At 33.8% G+C, this 24,571-nt stretch overlaps 1 protein-coding gene across 5 annotated transcripts in view; it reads right to left on the reverse strand.

Moving 5' to 3' along the window:
- Window positions 1-301: 301 nt before the first annotated feature.
- Window positions 302-24,571, reverse strand: part of LOC149807402 (neutral amino acid transporter 9-like) — a 107,264-nt gene continuing 82,994 nt past the window's right edge. For all 5 annotated transcript variants that reach the window (XM_089966376.1, XM_089966384.1, XM_089966371.1 and 2 more), the window contains 4 exons: window positions 14,936-15,040; window positions 14,235-14,383; window positions 8,403-8,492; window positions 302-6,192 (listed from right to left, as the gene is read on the reverse strand). In XM_089966376.1, coding sequence (XP_089822502.1) covers window positions 6,015-6,192; window positions 8,403-8,492; window positions 14,235-14,383; window positions 14,936-15,040 — 522 coding nt within the window. In that variant the 3' untranslated portion in view covers window positions 302-6,014. The remainder of the gene's footprint in view (window positions 6,193-8,402; window positions 8,493-14,234; window positions 14,384-14,935; window positions 15,041-24,571) is intronic.

The raw sequence follows: 24,571 nt of genomic DNA on the forward strand, positions 1-24,571 counted from the left end.
GGTGACAGGATAATGTGACTGGGTGGGACATCATGCTACATGTCTGTGGCATGATGCATCAGTGCTGGACATTACTATAAACTGCCACAATGCAGACATCATAGCAATATGACTGAAAAATTGTTAAAGCTATGTTAAAAATCCTAATCACACACACACACACATTGATCTTAAACTGCTTTAAATTTACATGCAGACTGAAATGTGAGACAAATAGAAGAACAGACAGACGGATGGAAATGTGAACATTTTGTCCACCATTTCCTTGCAACAACATTCCAAAAATCAAATAAAAACTAGATTGAGAATTTAAGTGAGTTTACTCTGTGATATCAAAAGAAAAACATGCTTCTTAATAATAACTTTTAATTTGTTCATGTTCTAAATACATTTTTTAATACATACAATTCTTTTAATATCTGGCACTACCATACTTATATGAAAACAACTATATATGGTATACAGAGTTTATGTGATAATAAGCAGCAACATGAAAATTTCCTCTAATTTATTCACAGTTACATAGTTTGAATTTATTTAAAAAAGTTCTTCAAGTTGCAGATAAAAATAATGTAAATAATGTAAAGCATATTTTATTTATAAAATATAATTATGATTTTAATACAATTAATGCATAAAAATGACTGCATAAGTAATAAGTAAAATATACATTCTGGTGGATTCTGCATATATAAATGGCACAAACAGCACTGCATTAGAACAAACATTAAAAAACTAACTTCTCACTGGATTCTATTGCAAACTAATTCATTCTTGTAATATTAAACTCTAACAATGCATTATATAATTTAATTTTAAAAAACTATGATGGCCAGTTCACTTTAATATTTATATATCAGAATCATGGTAAATCCATGATTTGGAGTCAGTGATAACAATGACAAAATTAAACCAGGAACTATGCATACACAAAAGGACCCTGAGGTTATATCTTCATAATGACAACCCAAATAAACAATTTTAGATCCTTCAGAGAAAAAACAATTATCTATTATATAATTCATAATGAGATACTGAAATATATCTGCAAGAGAAAAATGTTATGGCCACGTTGGTGATATAACTTTTATCAGCACAATGGCAATATCACGTTGGAACAATTTAAATTTTTCGTTTCAGGAAATATATCTGCCCTTATGTATGTTATTCAGAAAAAGTGTATTTCCATATTTAGGCCCACAACATTTTTTCTTCTTCTATTCCTTCTCTCTCTCTTTCCCCATCAGGATGAATAGAAATATAGGAAGACTGTTGACCTTTAAGTATACATTTATGTAATTTATAAGAAGGTACCATCAGCAATGCCTAAAAATGAACCCCAAATAATAAAACATAGGCTTCAGGTATTATCTTTTTTTAGAATTAGTCTTACACATGAATCATGCAAATTGTTGGTGAAAGAATGTACATGACCTGATGCTATTTGATATCCTGTGTCATCCTTACAGTCCTGTTACACTCGATGACAAATGCTACATATCTTTTAAAAAACAGTCTTCATTGTATATAATAATAAAATTGTTTAAATAGCAATTTTAGCTGTCATCACAACCATAATCATGTTGACATTGTTTAGTGTCAATCACAAAACAAAATTAAGTGACAATCAAAATTTGGGTGCTGTGTCTATTACCAAATTAGATTGTAAGGTTCCTAATACAAACACTCATATGAATGCAGAAATAAACAAAAATAGAAACCAAACTTTTGACAACTAAACTCACAGTCATAATGATACTGCTCTCTGAAAACTGCTGGACCTTTCTGTCATATTTCTACTGCACCCCCATCCCATCAATGTCCACTGTTAATCACATACATACATTAAAGAAAATAAAAATCTCTTCATTTCCATATGACAAGTTATTAATTTGACAGGATAAACAATTTGAAGCATTATTTGTACAATCTAATATTTGCAAAAGGTTATATCCTAAAATTATTGTAAAAAGTTTGGAACTTCTTTTTATCACTGTAGTAATGCAGTTGTTGATTGCACTGACACAAAATGGAGAAACAAATTCATGTAAATAGAAGGTTTCTGCCACAAAAATGTATAATAAAATCTAAAAGAATTTAGCAGATATAAGGGAATATTTTACTCCTAAAGTAGAAACATTTTGTATTTTCACTCATAGCTTCACCAATTACAATGCATCCACTTCACTTACTAAATATTTCCTCGTATCTATTCCAAAAACATAGATATCCTCTATATACATTGTGACCCCGCTATAGCACAAATTCAGATATAACATGGTCATGGTGTGGCTCCCAAAATTTCATACACATGTATTTTTCTTGTACATGAAAAAAGTCTTTCTTACAAGTATGAAAAAAATCGTATAAAATTTATTATCATTTTGGGGAAGAGATCGCATACGAATATTACAAGACGATTGTGGTGTGGCTCCTGAAATTTTGTATGTATTTTTCTCGTACACAAAAAAGTATTTTTTTCTTCTTAAAAGTATGAAAAATAACGTAAAAAAGTTTATTCTGGGATCGGGTAGGTTTCGCCAATGTCAGAAACTTTTTTTCCTTATCGGCAGCAAAATATACCATCTGGCGATTTATTTTTATTGGTGACGTTGGCTGTTTAAACTTGTATATACAACCATTGGAGTGAAGAAATTCAGAGGCCCCATGAAAGGAAGCCAGAAACTGGATATAAAATGCAATGAAATTTATCTATTGTTACATAAACAAATTCTTTGTCCATATTGACAAACTATTTAAAACAGTGCATTGTTATATCATAATCTGCTTATCTTGACATTTAACATGAGTACTTATGTTGTGAGATATCCACTTTTTTTTGTGCTGACATTTCTGGTAACAGAGATCAACCGGACAAAGCATTTTCTCATAATCTATCTTTTGTTGGATTTTCGGCTGCTTGCTAGTAGTTAATATATTTACAAAGACTGACATTTCTTGTTGTTGTTGTTGTTATTGGGTTTAACGCCATTTTTCAGATCTAGATAGGCTATACATGGCAGACAGTATTAATGGTGGAGGAAGAACCTGGAAAAACCCCGGAAAGAACCACCGACTCACAAGAAGCTACCGGCAAGCTTTCTCACATATCCACGTTGGCCAAGCCAGAGACTTGAACCCACACAGACAGAGGTGAGATGGCAGTGATCAGTGACATTTGTATGTGGATGGTAAGTAAAATTCCTCTTCTTTTCACTCAGAATTAAATCATTCAGAATAGTCACATTTTCTGTAACAATCCCTGTCATCAGACCAGAACACCTGCATCTCTATTGTCTGTTGACCTGTTGTTAAATTTCTGAAGCATGCGTGGAAGGCAGCATCACGCTGCTACCACAAATTTAAAAAAATAAAATAATCTTACTTATTGATTTATTCAATAGGCAAGGAGGGACAGTAACTAGAATAGTCCAAACAATGACCAATTCCTTTTTTTTTACTATGCCAACATAGTAACTTTTTTATTATATACTCATTTTGCTTTTTAGACCTAAGGCTGAATAAAAAAACAACACTACAAGAAACAAAATAACTGCATTTCTGCAATACACCAAAGTAAACACACAAATATACAGAAACAGAATTCATGCACAGAGAGCACCACCCAGCAACCTTTGAAGTTTGTAGTGTATCATGCATTCAGTTATTCATACTTACAAATAAAATTTGAGTCATATTGTGAATGACAGCACCTTGAAACAACTTTTCCAGCTGGTCTGGAATAAAGGGATTTTGTTTTTCCATCAATCCAACTAAATTCTGCATTTCTAGTTGCGATAGTTATTGTGTGTGTGTGTGTGTGTGTGACTTGGATTTTTAGCATAGCTTTAACAGTCATTCAGTCATATTGCTACGATGTCTGCAGTGTGGCAGTTTATAGTGATGTCTAGCACTGGGGCATCATGCCGCAGATATGTAGCATGATGTCCCACCCAGTCAGATTATCCTGAAACAAGGCCGACCAGTCCTAACACTAACCTCTTAATGTTTAGCGCCAAGCGAGGCAGCTGTTAGTACCATTTTTGTAAGTCTTTGATATGACTCAGTTGGGGATTGAACCCACGACCTCCCGCATCCAAGGCAGACACTCTAACCACTGGGCCATCAGAGCAGTTGTGATAGTTATTAGTTGGGTCAATTCCTTGTGATGCGACTGTGGCTAGATGGACTGGCCTTGACGCAAGCATGTGTTTCTGTTCTGTCATTGATAGTTTCATGGGTGAAAGCTGGGGAAAATCACAATACCCCCTGGTGGGTCCAGGGCAAAGCTCTGGTGGAGGGTATATAGGGGAGTTAGGCCCCCACAAAGCTAAAAAAGGAGTAATTTTGAAACAATATTTTTGCATGAAAAGTTTAATGGAACAATTCAAAATTCTGATTCTTTAATATGAAGCATACATCCATTGAATCATTAATACATACATTTCTCATAAATTTAGAGAGAAAAAAATGTGCTTCCTTTATCTCAGCACAATTTTTCTATTTTTAAATTTTTTATTTTGTAAATGAAAATTCAGGAGCTGAGCATAAAATTTAGAAGGAATTGTTTGACACACTATAAATCAGGATTTATATTTCTATCATATGATGGAGAACTTTACCCCTGTAGTTTGTTATCATGTGGTGGAAAAAAATACTAAATTCTTTTACAGTAGAACCTGTCTTAAAAAGACCTACCCTAATGCCAACAAATAATGGTCTCTCAAGGCAGATGGTCTTTCATGACACATCATAACACTATAAAGTCAATAAATTTGTGCCAGGAGAATCTGGCCTCTCAAGAAAGGTGGTCTTAGCAGTGGTCTCTCAAGACTGGTTTTACTGTAACTGAAACACTCAAGAAGACACAGAATTAAATATTATTCATAAAGGAATATCAAATTCATTTTGTTTTCGAGTGCAATAATTCTCCTTTGAAATCTGATTTGTTAGTCTAAATTGCAGAACAATTTTATTCTGTGCATCACTCTTTGGAATTCTGAGTAGTAAAAATAAATAAGAAGGTACATTCTGAGGAAATTGAAGATTAAAAAAGTATTTCAAGATTTAAAAAGTGTGTATATTTACTGCCATTGTTATTACCAGTTATGGATGAAATAGTTTATACTCTATTACTTGCATGCTGTTTGTCAGAGGGACCAGAGCTATTTACATGACCTGTATGACTTGTACCATAAATCCAAATGAATGCTCAAAAAAACCCAGTAAAATGGGGAAAACTGCAAAGCAAATGGGGTGTGACAACACATTTTGCCTGTGGAAGTAAGGCTTCTACACTGTCTTCGCTTATTCACTCTGAGACTCTTGCTTTTAAGCCAAAACCTGCCTTCTTCCGTTGCATTTTTGTTATTTAGCGATTGGACTGACTTTATAAAATGGGATGTATCTGAGGGAGACAGGATAGCCGTATGTCTTAATATACCTCTCTATACTATTTTTATAGACCCTTATGAGCACAGCTCATAGTCGGAACCATTGGATTTGTGCATAGTTATTAACATTTTTCCTAAATAAGTGTTTAAATGATGAAGGACGGTATTGTCAATACTGCATATCTCATGTTTGTTGTAGACATTGCATATATCACATTCAGTCGCTTGCATGGTTGAAAGTTTCTTTCATGACTGAGTGAACTCTCCACATTGTCAACTTTATTGTCTCTAATTTCAAATGGAGCAAACTGCTTGTTCAGTTCATCCACAGACAAATCTAATAAATCAAAAGTCCCAGCATGTGCTACATGGAATGTACATGTTTCTTTACACTCAAAACTAATTCCCAACAGATGATACTATTTTTAGACATACATGTCATGCAGTATTAAGATATACTGTATGAATTGGACAATGTAAAGTTGATTGACAAAACCTTGAGCATATAATAAATGCATGTACATGTATCATTTATGAATCTTTATGTATGTATGAAACAATCGAGCATGTTGAGACATCATAGCCATTTATAAGGGTACTAATAGGTATTAATGAGTTTCTTTAACTCTCTCCCAAAATAACAAACTGTCCAACAAAGTTTGCAAGGCCAATCAAAATAAGTACTGAGTGGAACACAAGCACTGGCCATGTAAGTGTATTCTCTTCATGACGAATCTTCAGGTACACAAGGCAAGGCAGTGCAAATGCATAACACAATCCACAGAATGCCCCAACAAATCTGAAAAGAAAAAATGACAGTTACTAAAGTGTAATAAGCACCCAACTGTGAACAGCCTCAACCCAGAATTGCTCTCACATATCATACTGGCTGATCATGGTCAACTCTGTTCCCTTGAAATAATTAACAGAATTAATAAAACAAACTCTGATCTGCTGTCACATAACAGGCTGGCAGAGCAGGGTCTACTGTGTTCAATTGAAATAGTCAGCAGAATGAACAACACAGACCCTGATCTGGTATCATACCACAGGCTGGCAGAGCAGGGTCTACTGTATTCACTTGTCATAACTGGTTCAATATATAACACAGACATAACATAAAAGGCTTGCAAAGCAAGATCTACTCTGCTGATAAGAAATGTAAATATCAGAATGAACACTGACCTAGATCTGCTGTCACATAACATGTGACATATCCATGTCTACTGTCTTCAACTGAAATAGTCAGCAGAATGAACAACACAGACCTTGATCTGGTGTCATATAACAGGTTTGAAGATCAAGATGTACTCTGTTCAACTGAAACTGTCACCAGAATGAACAGCACAGACCTTAATTACATAACAGGCTGGCAGATCAGGGTCTAACCTGCTGGTAAACTTGTGTTCAATAATCAAGACATTCATATTCATACCCAAAAAATGGAACAAAGCTGCAGACAAATGTGTGGCATTACATTATTTTGTAACATGTATTCAATAAATATCATTTTCAGATGGACTATTATAAGGTCCCCTATTTATGAAATGTTCAAGATACCCAAGAGTCCTATTCTCAAAAATATTTGATAAAATCACAATAATCTGATATGCCTTTCCTTATTTAGTCATTTATTTCATTGTGAACTTCAAATTTTGTGATCCACTGCAAACAGATTCAAATAATTCTAAACATTAACATTTACAACTGATGGAACAAGAGAACTAAGTGGACCTGAAACCATTCATCAAGCTGACATGAGTCAAAAGAGCAAATGGTTAGTATGATTTTTTTAGCATGTACAAAACATAAACACTTTGATGCAAGTATGCTTTCTGCCAAATTGTTCTTCAATATGCCATCACTTGATATTTAAGTGTAACAAAGTATTTTAACTCATGGAAACACTTAATATAAATTAACATGGTTGTGACTTCTGTTTCCTATTAAATAATAAAAAAAGAAAAATACCTGTAAGATTTTAATAAGTATGGTAACAGTCCTTAGAAATAAAAAGATAAGTTGATGAAAAGTAAAAATAGTCCATAAGTAAAAAATATTACATCATGCTTTCATAAACCTGCATTAATTACGCAAAAATGGACTCAGAGGCAACACTGGACATGCTGTCACATAATTCACCAGCAGATCAAGATATATGCCATTTGCTTGCAGTCATAGGTAAAACAATGTATAGCTGTCCCCAGTTTCACATAACACAGGTAAAACAAACAATGTACACCTTATCCCATTTCCCAAAATAAACCCAACATGTAAGACAAACAATGCAAAACTGCTCAAATTTCATTTAACATAAGCAAAACAAAAAATGTATACCTTACTAAACAAACCCAGTATTCAAAACAAACAATGTATACACCTGCCACAGTTTCATATTACATAGGTAAAGCAAAAAATGTGCAGCTTATCATATTTTCACAAAACGTTTATAAAACAAATAGTTTTCTTCTTCAAAAATTAAGACTTTTATACAAACATATGTTCTACTGTTTGGTCTGCAACTACAAAAATTTTGTCACTGAACACAAAGCAAGGTATTTATTATTTGAATAAAGTCATAACATCAAGAAATGTTCATATAAATAAAATTGTTTTATTTGTGAGGAAACTGATGTATTCCTAAACTCATTTTTCAACAATACAAACTGCCATATTTACAATGTAAAACAAGAGTGTTATTTATTATTACTTTGACTTTATCAGCTGCAAATAAAAATTCCAACATTATCAGAAAAACTGTAGCAAGATAATATAAAAGTCTACATTTATCAGAAAAATAAAGAAATCTGTCAATGTGTTCTGTGAGTGCAGTTCTGAATACAGACTATTATGCTTTGTGTTGTCTATGAAAATATGATATTGGGATAGGATAAAACTTAAACTTCAACTGATTTTTTTAAAAATTATATTTTAGCTCAACTAGAAGCTTTACAGAGGCTTCAGTCTTTCAAAGACACAATTAGTCCATTCATATAAAAACACACGTACCCAATAATTTTTCCTATATGAGGCAGAAAAATAGCAAACACAACTGATATTGCCACAAGGATCAGGTTTAAAAGAAGCACGTACTTGAGTCTGAAAAGAAAACATAAACTGAAGCATACACAGCAATTTTCAAAAAAGTTAAATCTTTGTATGGATTGAATCCCCAAAAACGCAAAACTGAGATTATATCCTCTACTGTATTTGTCAGTATCACAATATGGTAAAACATAGCTTATACACACAAAACTACATACGCATTTTGTTCTGAATCAGTGGAAAGAATGAGTTAAAAATAGTATATGAATACATCAAGGCCGTTAGGTCCATACACATATATATATATATGCCATACCAAAAGAGTGTTTTAACCTGACTTGGAATAAAACACAGATGTGGTTTTGTATTTGTATATACTCTCTCTTTTATGCTTTATAAATATTTGTTGCAATACAGTGTGAACAGAATTCAAAGCAGATAGAAGTTGTAAAAATTTGATTTGGCACAACAAAGAATGCCAAAAGGGGGATAGCATACCAAAACATTTCCAATCAGTTTGTGTGATGCCAAAATACAGGTTGAACAAGTTTATCAACACAACATCAATCATTTAAGATTAAATGAGTATGTAATATGTTCGCAAATCTATACAAATAATAGTGTCTCCAGGACATACATCATACAGATTTTTCAACAATCAGAATAATAGAGTGTCTCCAAGACATACATCATACAGATTTTTCATCAATTAAAATAATAGTGTCTCCAGGACATACATCATACATATTTTTCAACAATTAGAATAACAGAGTGTCTCCAGGACATACATCATACAGATTTTTCAACAATTAGAATAATAGTGACTCCATGACATACATCATACAGATTTTTCAACAATTAGAATAATAGAGTGTCTCCTGGACATACATCATACAGCTTTTTCATCAATTAAAATAATAGTGTCTCCAGGATTATACATCATACAGATTTTTCAACAATTGGAATAATAGAGTGTCTCCAGGACATATATCATACAGATTTTTCAACAATTAGAATAATAGTGTCTCCAGGACTTAGATCACACAGATTTTTCAACAATTAGAATAATAGAGTCTCTCCAAGACATACATCATACAGACTTTTCAACAATTAGAATAACAGAGTGTCTCCAGGACTTAGATCACACAGATTTTTCAACAATCAGAATAACAGAGTGTCTCCAAGACATACATCATACAGATTTTTCAACAATTAGAATAATAGTGTCTCCAGGACATACATCATACAGACTTTTCAACAATTAGAATAATAGAGTCTCTCCAAGACATACATCATACAGATTTTTCAACAATTAGAATAATAGTGTCTCCAGGACTTAGATCACACAGATTTTTCAACAATCAGAATAATAGAGTGTCTCCAAGACATACATCATACAGATTTTTCATCAATTAAAATAATAGTGTCTCCAGGACATACATCATACAGATTTTTCAACAATTAGATTAACAGAGTGTCTCCAGGACTTACATCATACAGATTTTTCATCAATTAAAATAACAGTGTCTCCAAGACATACATCATACAGATTTTTCAACAATTAGAACAATAGTGTCTCCAGGACATACATCATACAGATTTTTCATCAATTAAAATAATAGTGTCTCCATGACATACATCATACAGATTTTTCAACAAATAGAATAATAGAGTCTCTCCAAGACATACATCATACAGACTTTTCAACAATTAGAATAACAGAGTGTCTCCAGGACTTAGATCACACAGATTTTTCAACAATCAGAATAATAGAGTCTCTCCAAGACATACATCATACAGATTTTTCAACAATCAGAATAATAGAGTGTCTCCAAGACATACATCATACAGATTTTTCAACAATTAGAATAATAGAGTGTCTCCAGGACATACATCATACAGATTTTTCAACAATCAGAATAATAGTGTCTCCAGGACATACATCATACAGATTTTTCAACAATCAGAATAATAGTGTCTCCAGGACATACATCATACAGATTTTTCAACAATCAGAATAACAGAGTGTCTCCAGGACATACATCATACAGATTTTTCAACAATCAGAATAATAGAGTCTCTCCAAGACATACATCATACAGATTTTTCAACAATTAGAATAACAGAGTGTCTCCAGGACATACATCATACAGATTTTTCAACAATCAGAATAATAGAGTGTCTCCAGGACATACATCATACAGATTTTTCAACAATTTGAATAATAGTGTCTCCAGGACATACATCATACAGATTTTTCAACAATCAGAATAATAGAGTGTCTCCAAGACATACATCATACAGATTTTTCAACAATTAGAATAATAGAGTGTCTCCAAGACATACATCATACAGACTTTTCAACAATCAGAATAATAGAGTGTCTCCAGGACATACATCATACAGATTTTTCAACAATCAGAATAATAGTGTCTCCAAGACATACATCATACAGATTTTTCAACAATTAGAATAATAGAGTGTCTCCAAGACATACATCATACAGATTTTTCATCCATTAAAATAATAGTGTCTCCAAGACATACATCATACAGACTTTACAACAATTAAAATAATAGAGTATCTCCAGGACATACATCATACAGATTTTTCAACAATTAGAATAATAGAGTGTCTCCAAGACATACATCATACAGACTTTTCAACAATTAGAATAATAGAGTGTCTCCAGGACATACATCATACAGATTTTTCAACAATCAGAATAATAGTGTCTCCAAGACATACATCATACAGATTTTTCAACAATCAGAATAATAGAGTGTCTCCAAGACATACATCATACAGATTTTTCAACAATTAGAATAATAGAGTGTCTCCAAGACATACATCATACAGATTTTTCAACAATCAGAATAATAGTGTCTCCAAGACATACATCATACAGATTTTTCAACAATTAGAATAATAGAGTGTCTCCAAGACATACATCATACAGATTTTTCAACAATTAGAATAATAGTGTCTCCAAGACATACATCATACAGATTTTTCAACAATTAGAATAATAGAGTGTCTCCAAGACATACATCATACAGATTTTTCAACAATTAGAATAATAGTGTCTCCAAGACATACATCATACAGATTTTTCAACAATTAGAATAATAGAGTGTCTCCAAGACATACATCATACAGATTTTTCAACAATCAGAATAATAGTGTCTCCAAGACATACATCATACAGATTTTTCAACAATTAGAATAATAGAGTGTCTCCAAGACATACATCATACAGATTTTTCAACAATTAGAATAATAGTGTCTCCAAGACATACATCATACAGATTTTTCAACAATTAGAATAATAGAGTGTCTCCAAGACATACATCATACAGATTTTTCAACAATTAGAATAATAGTGTCTCCAAGACATACATCATACAGATTTTTCAACAATCAGAATAATAGAGTGTCTCCAAGACATACATCATACAGATTTTTCATCCATTAAAATAATAGTGTCTCCAAGACATACATCATACAGACTTTACAACAATTAAAATAATAGAGTATCTCCAGGACATACATCATACAGATTTTTCAACAATCAGATTAATAGAGTGTCTCCAAGACATACATCATACAGACTTTACAACAATCAGAATAATAGAGTGTCTCCAAGACATACATCATAGAGACTTTTCAACAACCAGAATAATAGAGTCTCTCCAAGACATACATCATACAGACTTTTCAACAATTAGAATAACAGAGTGTCTCCAGGGCATACATCATACAGATTTTTCAACAATCAGAATAATAGAGTGTCTCCAAGACATACATCATACAGACTTTTCAACAATCAGAATAACAGAGTGTCTCCAAGACATACATCATACAGATTTTTCAACAATTAGAATAACAGAGTGTCTCCAGGACTTAGATCACACATATTTTTCAACAATCAGAATAATAGTGTCTCCAAGACATACATCATACAGATTTTTCAACAATTAGAATAACAGTGTCTTCAGGACATACATCATACAGATTTTTCAACAATCAGAATAATAGTGTCTCCAGGACATACATCATACAGATTTTTCAACAATTAGAATAATAATGTCTTCAGGACATATATCATACAGATTTTTCAACCATCAAAACTAACAGAGTGTCTCCTGGGCTTAGATGATACATATGTTTCACCCATTTGGACTAGCAGAGTGTCTCCAGACTTATTTCTGATCAGACTTTTCACCCATCCAGACTAATAAAATATTTATAGACTTAGTGTCTCCAGGACTTAATTGACTGTCTCCATGACTTCAATCATACAGACTTTTCAGCCATCAGGCTAACTGACTGTCTCCATGACTTGAATCCATGATGAGGAATTGTTTAACTTAAAACAAGAATAGTTAAGCCTGTTGTAGAGGACAGATTTCCAAAGTTTCATTTTTACTGTTCTATACTGTAATAGTCTTGAATAAGGGAACAACTGTTTATAACAGACATGATGAGTTAGTCCCCCAAGTGTCTGCTAAATACAAATTATATTATTTACAGTTCTTAAGAAAAGATTTCCTAATCAATGTGCTGTAATTTCTGAAAATTATAGTTGTCTATCTTGTAAGCATATAATTGAAGATTATCATTGCTGCTAATTTATATTGGGTTGAAACAAAGATCAATGGAATACATGAATCAAACTGATTTATTTATGCTCCTTAAATGTTGAATATGATCACCTTCCTTTATCTATTACAAAATTGTTGTCTGCCTTTTGTCTAAGATCAGAGTGTAGCATCTGTCTTTGTGTATTATAAAAAGATTTGTTTGTGCCTTTATGTTCAGACCAAAATGACACTGTTATATCATTATGACCAGAACTGTAGTAATGCAGTTGCACAGGTAACCTAATGGATGACTAGGAGACAGACATACATATGGATAGGACTAGATTTAATGCATTCCAAGTTTTCACACCTACATAGTACCAGAGGTTAGGAAAATATAATAGTAATAATCTTTCAAAGGATATGTGCAGCTAACCCTGCAAAATATACCAGAGTAACAAAGTAACTTGCATATCTTAAGGTGAGAAATGAAAACCAGGAGGTCAGCTTCAAAACTGCTAGACACTGAAAAATCTATTACAGCTGATATTTTCTTAATGATTCAAATAGAAAAAATCAACTTTCAATGACAAGAGTCGACAATTCTGATGTTAAGTCCATCCATTTTTTAAACCTTCAGAATGCATTGAGGCATATGAAATTTTTTCTACCATAACATTTTCTGCTACAATATAGTAGCTGTAGTACAGTAGTCCTTCTTGGATGCCCCATCCCCTAACCAGCAGCGTCCCACCTTTACAGCCAGAATTCAATGATATTAATGTTTGTGTTCAAAAGTACCACTCTTTGTTGGCCAGCATATTAGTGCAAAAAATGTCAAATTTATTAGTAGACAGATATGGTATTTTTACAAATGGAAATCTCATGAATATTTGTTGATTTCTAAACTGTACAGAATGACATATGTTTCAACGCACCGATAAAGTTCCTAACTTTAATCCAAAATAAATTTCACAGTAATCCATCAAAAACTGCAGGACTAGTTGCACTAACAAGATTGCATGCCAAATGGAATGAAAAATGCATGGACAGACACAACAATTACTTTATGTCCCTGCTTCTATAGTGGTGGGGGCTATTATAATAATAATAATATGCAAATATTCTTTAATTGACTCTTTTAACCACAAGTTCATATTTTCTCATATGTCTTTTGCTTAAATAATGCACAATCTAAGAAAGTGTATCTTACCCAGGCCACAGAGTACCAAAGAATGTGTGCATAAACTGGACCCTAAATATGAAGGAAAGTAATGGAAAGACACACATCATTTGGAAAAACAGTCCTATTCGTGCTATGAAAGCAATTATGTTGGTATCCTTCAGGTTATTTAGGAGATTCTGGAAAAAAAATCATAATTAAAAACTTTTCCCTGAAAATATTCCTAGCATAACTTGAATGCCAATGTTTGCAAAAGATACAAATCAGTTGACACTTTTAAAATAAAATTTAACTGATGTGACTATTTGTGTAAGATTCTATATTTTTGGCTATGTTTGCTATACTGATAAAGTAATTCAAGAAAAATATATCAATTTTGCAGAGACTCAGATATACAAATATACATGTAACTCATGACTTAATTGTCTCTTCTGCTGTCATCTGATGTACATACAAATCTGATTGAAGAAATATATTGGTGAAGAATAATTTCTACTAATTCTGAATCTTTTATTAATTAGGAGACAATGATTTGATCCAGCACATTAACATCTTGATATTTTGCTTTAATTAGCTGGAAATTTAAATTTTTGTGGGACATTGTGATAGTAGATATGAGTGAATAATATGAATAATCAATCAACAGATAATTAACATTCCACTGCATGTACTTATCAGACATAAATGTATTCAAACAACACAAGATTGATTGTTATTGTCATACTACTCACATCTTCTATACAGTTCTTGTCTAATGGATAAGCCGCATAGAACATGAAACCCATGTACACATATGTCAGGGCTACCAAAACATAGGCAATTAACAGATCCCGCACCTGGAGAAAAAATGCATGGAATACGTTCATCTAAAAATATGATGTTTATTCTAAACAAATTTAAAAATCTACAACTAACTAAAAAATATTTTATTGAAGTGCACAACAAATTTGTTTCTTCCCTACTTTTTATCTTTTAATTGGTGAGTATTAAAACTATACAAACATTCTTGAGAAATACCAAGATACCAAATAAGGCAAAAAAAGTAATGAGTTAACATGTTCACAAGATACATGCAGTACAAAATTCTTATGGCAATGATAATCTCTGACGTTGAATTTAAATAAAGGATAGAATATTAATGAACTTGTCTTAGATACGTTCAAGATGTCCCCACATACAAAGTTTGGTTAAAATCCATAACTACTATTTGTTTTGTAAATCAATTTGTCACCCATGCGACAGAGAAATCTAGCTGTTTTGCTAACCTTACCTTTCTTATCTCAGTCTGGTTATCTCGGTCTGGTTATCTCAGTCCAGTCATGTTAGTCATGGTGTCCATGTGCTAGAAACTACTTTTAAAAAGAATAAAACCTTGCTGTCTTCTGTTGTTAGTGACAGTCATTATAAAATCAAACAACAACAACACATATATAACAAAATATATATAACAAAATTCTTTTGTTAGTGACAGTTGTTACAAAAGCAAACAACAACAACACATATATAATAAAAATAAATGCACCATGTAGTAACTTAAGGTCTCTCCAACTCTAATAACACACCATGTAGTAACTTAAGGTCTCTCCAACTCTAATAACACACCATGTAGTAACTTAAGGTCTCTCCAACTCTAATAACACACCATGTAGTAACTTAAGGTCTCTCCAACTCTAATAACACACCATACAAAACATTTGAGAAAGACTGATGCACTCATGCACATGAAGTAGAACTATTTTGATTATGCTGGAAACAAGTTTATTCCACACAGCATGGTGAATTTTATCCTACCTGTAATTCAGTAAATTATCAGGTAAGCATCATTAAATGTAACTAAAAGTAGCTAATTAGTTTTAAATAATTCATGCAAAATGAATCAGGTACTTTCAGCTTTATTTAATGATGCTAACTTGAAAATTTAATGAGCTACAGATAGGAAACAATTTGTGATGCTGGGTGGAATGAACTGGAACAAAAAACACTTTTCCAGACACACTGACTATGCACACATCTCTGGCTACAAAAATCCAAACCCTCTCAAGAGCTAATGCAAGAATGGCAACAATTAAGAATGTGTCAAGTCAGACCTGCATTCTTCAAACTTTGTCAAACACCCTAAAACCAGCTACAGTGGAACCAAACATTGCAAACAAATTCCACATACCAATCAGAGTGGTTCTTTCATCAGTCCATATGCTATTCCACAAGACGTTCATGTAGTGTATCATTGCACTAGTAATAGCAACAGCAGCAGGGGGGGCGAACAAGCTCTAATTGGTTCACCTGTATTTCGCCAAAATACGATTTCCAGGGGGATCGCAAAAACGTAAAAAAAAATGTGATATTCAGAAGACAAGTCCGTCGATGACAAATTGGTTTAGCTGTTATTGCTGATTGGTTTTATTTTCTTCAATGCAACTTAAGGAAAAATGCACGATTGTCGGTGACGCGTTGAGAGCATCGCCCTCCCTGTTGCTCAATTAAAATTTTTATCTAACCCGATTCGATACTGTGTTCAAGGATCGTGTAAATTTATTGTTACAAATCTGTGCAGGGTTATTTTAGCATGACTAAACAAATTTCTAAACTTATTTATGTCCATATCACCGCTGCACCAGGTCTGATGAATATTTCGTAACGTGTGAGTATCAACTCCGTTAAACACAGCAAGAATATTACAGTTATCCCTGATCACTTTAGGGATCTGTGTATACCGCTGAGTTACATAAATCATATCAGTGTTTTTGTGTCTACCTCTGGAAAATATCCTAGCTGGATTGGACTGCTTATCCAGCATTAAATCATCGTAAACAACTAAATTGTTAATTGACCCATCAATATCATCAACATTCGGTGCTTCATTAACATCAGTAATAAATTCAACATCATCACCGTTTTCATTTAACGATTTTGCCCTTTGATTAAAATCTTTTATTACATCATAGCAACGCTGATCGTCTACAGATAGAGCCACCAGATATAATTTATCCCATTTCATCCACCTCATTATTAAATTAAGTAACAAGTGCATCTTACCACTCCCAGATGGACCAATGATAATCATTCGAATAGAATTTGGTAGCGCTGCGTGATGCTTAACTGGTTCTCGTTTTCTTGTAGCAGAAAAGTCAGTGATCTCCATTAGAATAATATAAAATAAATATGGATTTATATTGTGTGAAATGCAAGGCGCGCACACCAACAAGTGATCTAACAACCATTACTACAAAAAATAATAGATCTGCGGTTACAGGCAAATGTGAGCAATGCGATACAAAGAAATTTAAATTTATTTCCACTGACAAGTCAGGTGAAAAACCAAAACCAAAACCAAAGTCAAAGCCAAAACCAAAACCAAAGTCAAAGCCAAAACCAAAGCCAAAGTCAAAACCAAAACCAAAGTCAAAGTCAAAATCAAGTTTAAAAAAAAGCAACACGGGGGTGACATCGCAGCAAAATTAACAAAGTTGCAAGGAGCTCTGTGGGCTAAATACCCAGGAGAAAAACACCTCCCTGGATATAGTTACTGTGGTCCTGGAACCAGACTTAATATCAGACTTGATGACCAAGATCAACCAAAATCAGGTGAGTATCCGATAAACGCATTGGCATGTCATGCTCATGATGTAGCTTATAAAAGTAAAAATCTACAAGATAGGCATCTCGCGGATGTGAAATTAATTCACGTGTTAAATTCCATCACTGATAAATCTTTCAAGGAGAGGTTAGCTAGTTGGTTATTAAAATCCGCAATGAAAGGTAAATTAGTGCTAGGTGCTGGTAATTAATTATAATGGAGTCAATTTATTATTCCCCAAGAGGATACTGGAGGGGTAGCGCAGCAATTAGTAAACTCGCTGAAGCAGCAAAAGTTACACGCGATACTGCTAAAAATTGGTTATCCAAACAGGCAATATGGCAAATTTACCAACCACCGCCTAAACAAATTCACTTTGCACATTTTGATGTTAGTGTTCCTAATGAAGTTCATCAGGCTGATATATTATTTCTGCCACATGATACTATTAAAATCCAAAGATGTCAAATTACATACAAGTACGCGCTAACTGTAGTTGATGTTGCAAGTAGATACAAAGATGCAGAACCGTTAACGACTAAAACAGCATCTGAGGTTGCTTCTGCTTTTGAACGAATTTATCAACGAGGTGGTCTACGATGGCCACATCTCTTACAAGCTGATCCTGGCAAAGAATTTCAGGGTGCAGTATCATCGCTGATGAAGCAACATAATGTCACCATCAGACAAGGACATACTGAAATTCACCGTGATTAGGCAATTGTTGAGCGATTTAATTGAACTCTTGCTGAGCGGTTATTTGGATATCAATACGCGAAGGAATTTATTCAGGACAAGAGATCGTGCGAATGGGTTGCAAGATTACCAAGTGTGATAGCTGCATTAAATAATGAAATTACTCGAACAACCAACATGAATCCTACTAACGCAATTACCAAAAAACATATACCACAACGACGTGATTTTTCAGCACAACCAGTACTGGGTGATGTCACTGTGAGATATTTATATGAACCAGGTGAACTTGAAGGTGGTAAAAAAAGAGCAACTGATCCTATCTGGAGCATCACGACACACAAGATATCTAACATAACTAGATCTACTGGTAGACCAGCAATCTACAGGCTGGATTCGACTGCTCCTCAACGTGGATTCACACATGAACAATTACAAGTAATTCCCGAGGACACACAATTACCGCCCAGATCACTTAACTAGCACCCCAACGTCGATTACATTCAAGACAGGTCAGCATCATATTTTGTCGTGTATGACCAAGATGATTATCCTTTCTATCTACGGTAAATTGTCTTGAATGTTTATCCAAATACTGCCACAACATTATACAATTACAGCTTGCACAATGATTATTCTGCTGTTGTTTCAGTGTCATGATAAATTCAACATCAAGGTCAAATTCTTGATTATTTTTTTTGTCACTCTGTTTGTAACCAGTTAATTGTTTTCTTATTATATCATTGTTGTTTTCATTATTAATTTCATCAGCCATTGACTCATCCAAAACAATCCTTCGTAGTTGAGATATTCTTCTGACTCTGGATACAGCCAAATAAACCAAGTTTGACCACTCAATTCGATCATCAATGATCCAAACAACTGTATCAGAGATAGTCCTTGAGATGAATGAATTGTCATTGCGTATCCTAATGTCCACGGGGATTTATCGGCGCGCAGTGCATTTTCAACAACATTGACATCAACTGCAATAATATCATTCGCACAAGATTCTGCTTCCTCCCTGACTGTCCTGGTATATCAACGTCGATATTCTGTAACTGCGTATCAGCTGGTCTATAACACAATGGCACTGGCAGTGTTGGAAATTTTTTCTTGTGTAATTGAAATAACTGTTGTTGAAGTGTGTCTCTGACTATCTTTCTACTTGCCACTATCAAATCGTTTGGTTTCCACGTTTTCCAAAAGTCGTTCAAGGAAGTTTCTGAAATCACCTTGCGCATAATTTCACATTGAATTTTATTCAGTTGTAGTCTGATTAATGTTTTAAATTCTTTTAATTCTGCATCGAGAGATCTGTGATCATCAGTCACTACTTCATAACAATCAACAAAATTCTTCAACCAATCATGTGGAGATGGTCCAACAAACGGAGGTGGCTGACCGTGATCGCCACACATTATCACAGCTGTATTTTTTTTTAATAACCAATAGAGAAATGTTTTTAATGTTTCTAATGGTACCGTACATATTTCGTCCCAAAATTTAATCCTTGGAATATATTTCTCTCCCATTCAATCTGGAGTCCACACACCACTGCTGTATTTGAAAATGCTGTGATAAGTACAAGAATTAACCCCACGTTGTTTCATCTCCCTGGCAAGTCTGTGTGTTGGTGTTAGCACAATCATATCTGAATTCTGTCAAAATAATTCGATCACTTGAGTTGTCTTACCAGAACCTCCCGGCCCATTCAAATAAACGGTTTTGTGTCTGGATACTAGATCACACACAGACGGCGCCGACAACATTTCTGATAATTCTGATTTGCAATAACTATCTTTAACCACAACATCAGCAGATTCACAATAACAATGTAACATTTCCTTTTTTATTCTCTATGAACTCCATGATTCATCATTGCTTGTGAAACGAGCCAGTAATTCTGAATATCTTTTATTGATATAAAATGAATCCATTGCAACTCTAACTGCAGTGTCAGGAAATCTATTCATCATCGATAGCAAATTTACAGAAACATAAGCAAGCATCGAAGATCTTAAATGGGTGTACTGAGGTGATTCTCCATTGATTTAACTAACAACTGTGCCCAACCATGTTCCGTCAGACAAGTAAGCATCTTCCCAATTACAAAGTATATTTCTCACAGTGGCATCATTAATTATAAAATCTAATTCAACATCATCCATAATCAATTGTGAGTGATGCCGTTTATGATCATATGCACCACCCTGAGTAAATTTACCTATTATTCTTCTACCGAGATCCTTTGCTGTTTTTTCACTGTTGTTGAGTTTAATCTTAAGAATGTTAGGAGCATCATTAACAATGACATCTGCAGACAGGTCCGGATATTCCTGTGCATACTCTTCGATGACTTCATCAAGACTGATACGCTCCGGTGTTGGTAACCAAACTGAAGTCTGCGGCCGATATGATATAATTGCTTCACTGACAACCAATGATATCAATATTTTACTGCCAAGCATATATCGTAATAACACTACTGGCACCCAACATTTCTCCGAGAAGTGTCTGCCAAACCAAACATAACAAATAGCATGAAGATTCATAGTGAATTCAAACGACACTACATGAGCAAATCCTCTCATATCAAAATCAGGTAATGGACCATTAACTGATACTCTTACCACCTCATGACAAGGATGACCAAATCTTTTAAAATATCCAGCACATTCGCCCATCCCAAGAAAACTTCCGGGATAACACATAATCATGTCCACGGAAATCATCTCGCTGATATTATACTTGGTGTTCCACAAACCACCGTGTCCGTATTTGATACAACTATTCTGGACATCTTCAAGGAACTCAGCGTGTGTTGGCCTCCATGAGTTTCTCTCTCTCTTGGCATGGGCAGCAACTGACGGAACTGTAAAACAATTAGTTAATAATTGCTCAGTATTTTCTGTGCATCTCTGTGCAAGTTTTCTCATTTCTTCATGGAGAGATTCTTTACGATATAATTCGCCGTTAAGTCTTACAAATTGATCATACTCGCCATATTCGGAACTTTTAAACAACCACACTGACACGGGGTCGTTTTCGCTTATCCGGCTGATAGCATCGAACATTCCACTCCAAAAGCTCTCTGACGAATAATATCTCACAACACGATTTTGTGGAAATATTGTTACTGTGTTAGTCCAAGCATGAGCGTTATGGTCATTAATTTCAATTGGTGTTCCATTTCCCTTATTCACTGATTCATATAAAACCTCCCCCGTTAACGTTTTTACTACCATTGGAAATTTTAATTTACTTGATAACTCAGCGACATCATTTATTGACGCTCCTGTATCCTTAACTGATTCAGTCCATTTGTTTATTTTTTCACATCGCAGATCAGTTAAACCATTTCCACGCTTCGCATTTTTAAAATGTTCCATTACTCACTCGGCTACACAATTCTGCTTTGAAAATCACATTGGGGTAAGTTCATTAATGTTGGGTCTATCATTTAGCTGATAGATTCCATAAATGACCACGGTCACAGGATACGCTTGAGCGTAATATGGTTTATCAATCCCAGTTAACATTCCTGGTTTGGAATCTTTACTTAATAGAGCAGTTTTTCCATTAGCAAGGACAGGGTCACGTTTATCATGAATAATCCACGTATCGGAATCTGCTTGCACAATAAACTTTATTCTGAAATGATATTTCTGATTGAGGTAATCGATGATCATTTTCGCTCATGCATCACTCATTGTAGCATCAATGACTTCATCGACGTTGACTTTGTCAATGTTGCGTATAATTTTGAATGTAGACCACACGTGAGATGCTCCATCATTACGAAATTCTTCTTTGGCATCTCTGATAATATCAAACAGACCAGTCAGGGCTTGCCTCCGCGAGTCAGGGGTTAGTCTGTCAAGATCAAATCTAGAAGCTTTCCAGGGCTTGATTGCAGATAATCTCTCAAACTCATCCATATTATATTTAAGACAAACATTTAAATAAGAAATAATATATATATATATATATATATATATATATATATATATATATATAATGTCTCAAACCAATCAGTGCAAGTGGCTCAAGGTAGGATCTGTAACTCCTTGTAACAAATCCTGCAGAAAAGAATTTTGCGGGGAACATTCCCAAAGTATTCGAAGGGGGAGTTTGGGACCAATACCGTGTCTGCGATGTGGTATTGGAGTCAGGGGTAAAACACAACTGTGCGCAAGTAGCAGCAGTAAGCGATTCAGGGAACTTAAAAGATAGTATAACAAAAAAAATAATAATGATGCGCTGAAATGTGAGAGCGATTATATAACTAAGTTTTCAGACAAATTATAAATTAAACAAACTATAAATTAGACAAATACATTATTATATAAAATGAATCAGGAATTTGTCAGACACCCTATCATCAAGGATTATGAAGCGTCTCATGATGGAATAGTTAGGCATTGTAGGCTGAAAAAAAAGTTGATATTGTTAATAATACTGGTTATCTAATGTTTGGTGCCGGGAAGAAAAGATATCTCTGTCATCGTTTCGTGTACAAGTGTTTCTCTGGAGAGATCGAAGATGGTCTTGTGATCGATCATATTGACGGAAATAAACTTAATAATAAATTGTCTAACTTGCAAGCTATCACACAAGTTAAATCCTTCAATGAAGAGACCGGCAAAGAGATGGTTTTTCAGTCAATGAACGCGGCTGGTAAATATTTTGGTATTAACACCGCTGCGGTATGATATGTTGCAGAAAATATAACCAAATTGGCCTTTTCATACTCGCATAATGCCTGGATTTCGTTCTCTTATATTCCATTGGTGTTAGATACAGATAACGGAGATAACTCCACAGCGATTGTGTAAAAGTCAATGATGGAATTACCTCCTCCTTGATTTCATCAGGGAGATTGCGCAACAGCTGCTCAGCATAGCTACTGTTTATTTTTTTTATTTTTTATTTTAAATATATAATTATATAAATAATGAATTACGAAAATATCAATGATGTAATTGTTGCTATTAAAAAATTAGAAGAACATGGAATTAATATATCTGATGAATTAAATCCTAAAAAAATCATGTCTGATTTTGAAGCACTGTATGAGGTTAAATTGGAAGGTCGGCATATTTTACCTGCTCAGTATAAATTTATAAAGAAAATCCAGACAGAGTTATATAAATCACTAGCTACAATAGAAGAACAGCAACTGGATGAATTTGTCCCTCTCTGCTGTGCAATCGAAAAATTAGATCGGCATTATCTGAAGAATACGAAGCCAGGAAGGTAATTCATACTCATGCAAGACAGTTGAGAAAAATTATATCAGATCGTGAGTTAAACCCCTTGATAAAATCAAGGTGATTCGGAAATGGAAGTCAGGTATATGGAAATGAAATTGAAAGTAGAATGTCAGTCTGGTTGCACTGACAGTAAAAAATAAATATTTTTTACCTACATCAATCTGATATTTTTTTTATCTACATCAATCCGATTTTTTTTTACCTACATCAATCTGACCTGCATCAATCTGATTTTCTTTTACCTACATCAATCTGACGAGTTATTTTCACTTGTATCAATCTGACCTGCATCTGATGAGTTTAATAATATTTCTTTAAGCCGATCAAATTTAATGCAGGAATGCGCGTAATTTAAAATCTGATCTCTGTCACATGTGATCATACAAATACGTTTTTGCCGCAGTTCATCTAACTGTCCCTGCATTAATAAAAAGTCTTCATTACCGAATACATTAATAACTAAATCAACTGTGCTGACCGGGGACTGCATAAACACCTCTTTGATGTAGTTTTCAAATGCTTGCTTGTTATTTATGAAAACTTTCATATGGTGGTACATTACATAATACTTGTTTGATTAATTAGAAATCAGGGTCTGTCAGGAAAAAATAAGTTTCTTATAATTCTGGGCGACAGTAAAAGAAATATCCACACTGTCCAAATTTTTTTTCTTGAATGAGATTTTTAGGATAGAAATCCTTGAAAATCATGGGATGAGATCTTTACGATAGAAATCTTTAGGATAAAAGTCTTAAGACAAAATCCTTAGGATGAGACCTTTACAATAGAAATCCTTAGGATTTCACAAGTAGATAAAT

This window comes from Sinohyriopsis cumingii, chromosome 1 (genome assembly GCF_028554795.1).
Source record: "Sinohyriopsis cumingii isolate HCF-2022 chromosome 1, ASM2855479v2, whole genome shotgun sequence".
Classification (NCBI taxonomy): Eukaryota; Metazoa; Mollusca; class Bivalvia; order Unionida; family Unionidae; genus Sinohyriopsis; species Sinohyriopsis cumingii.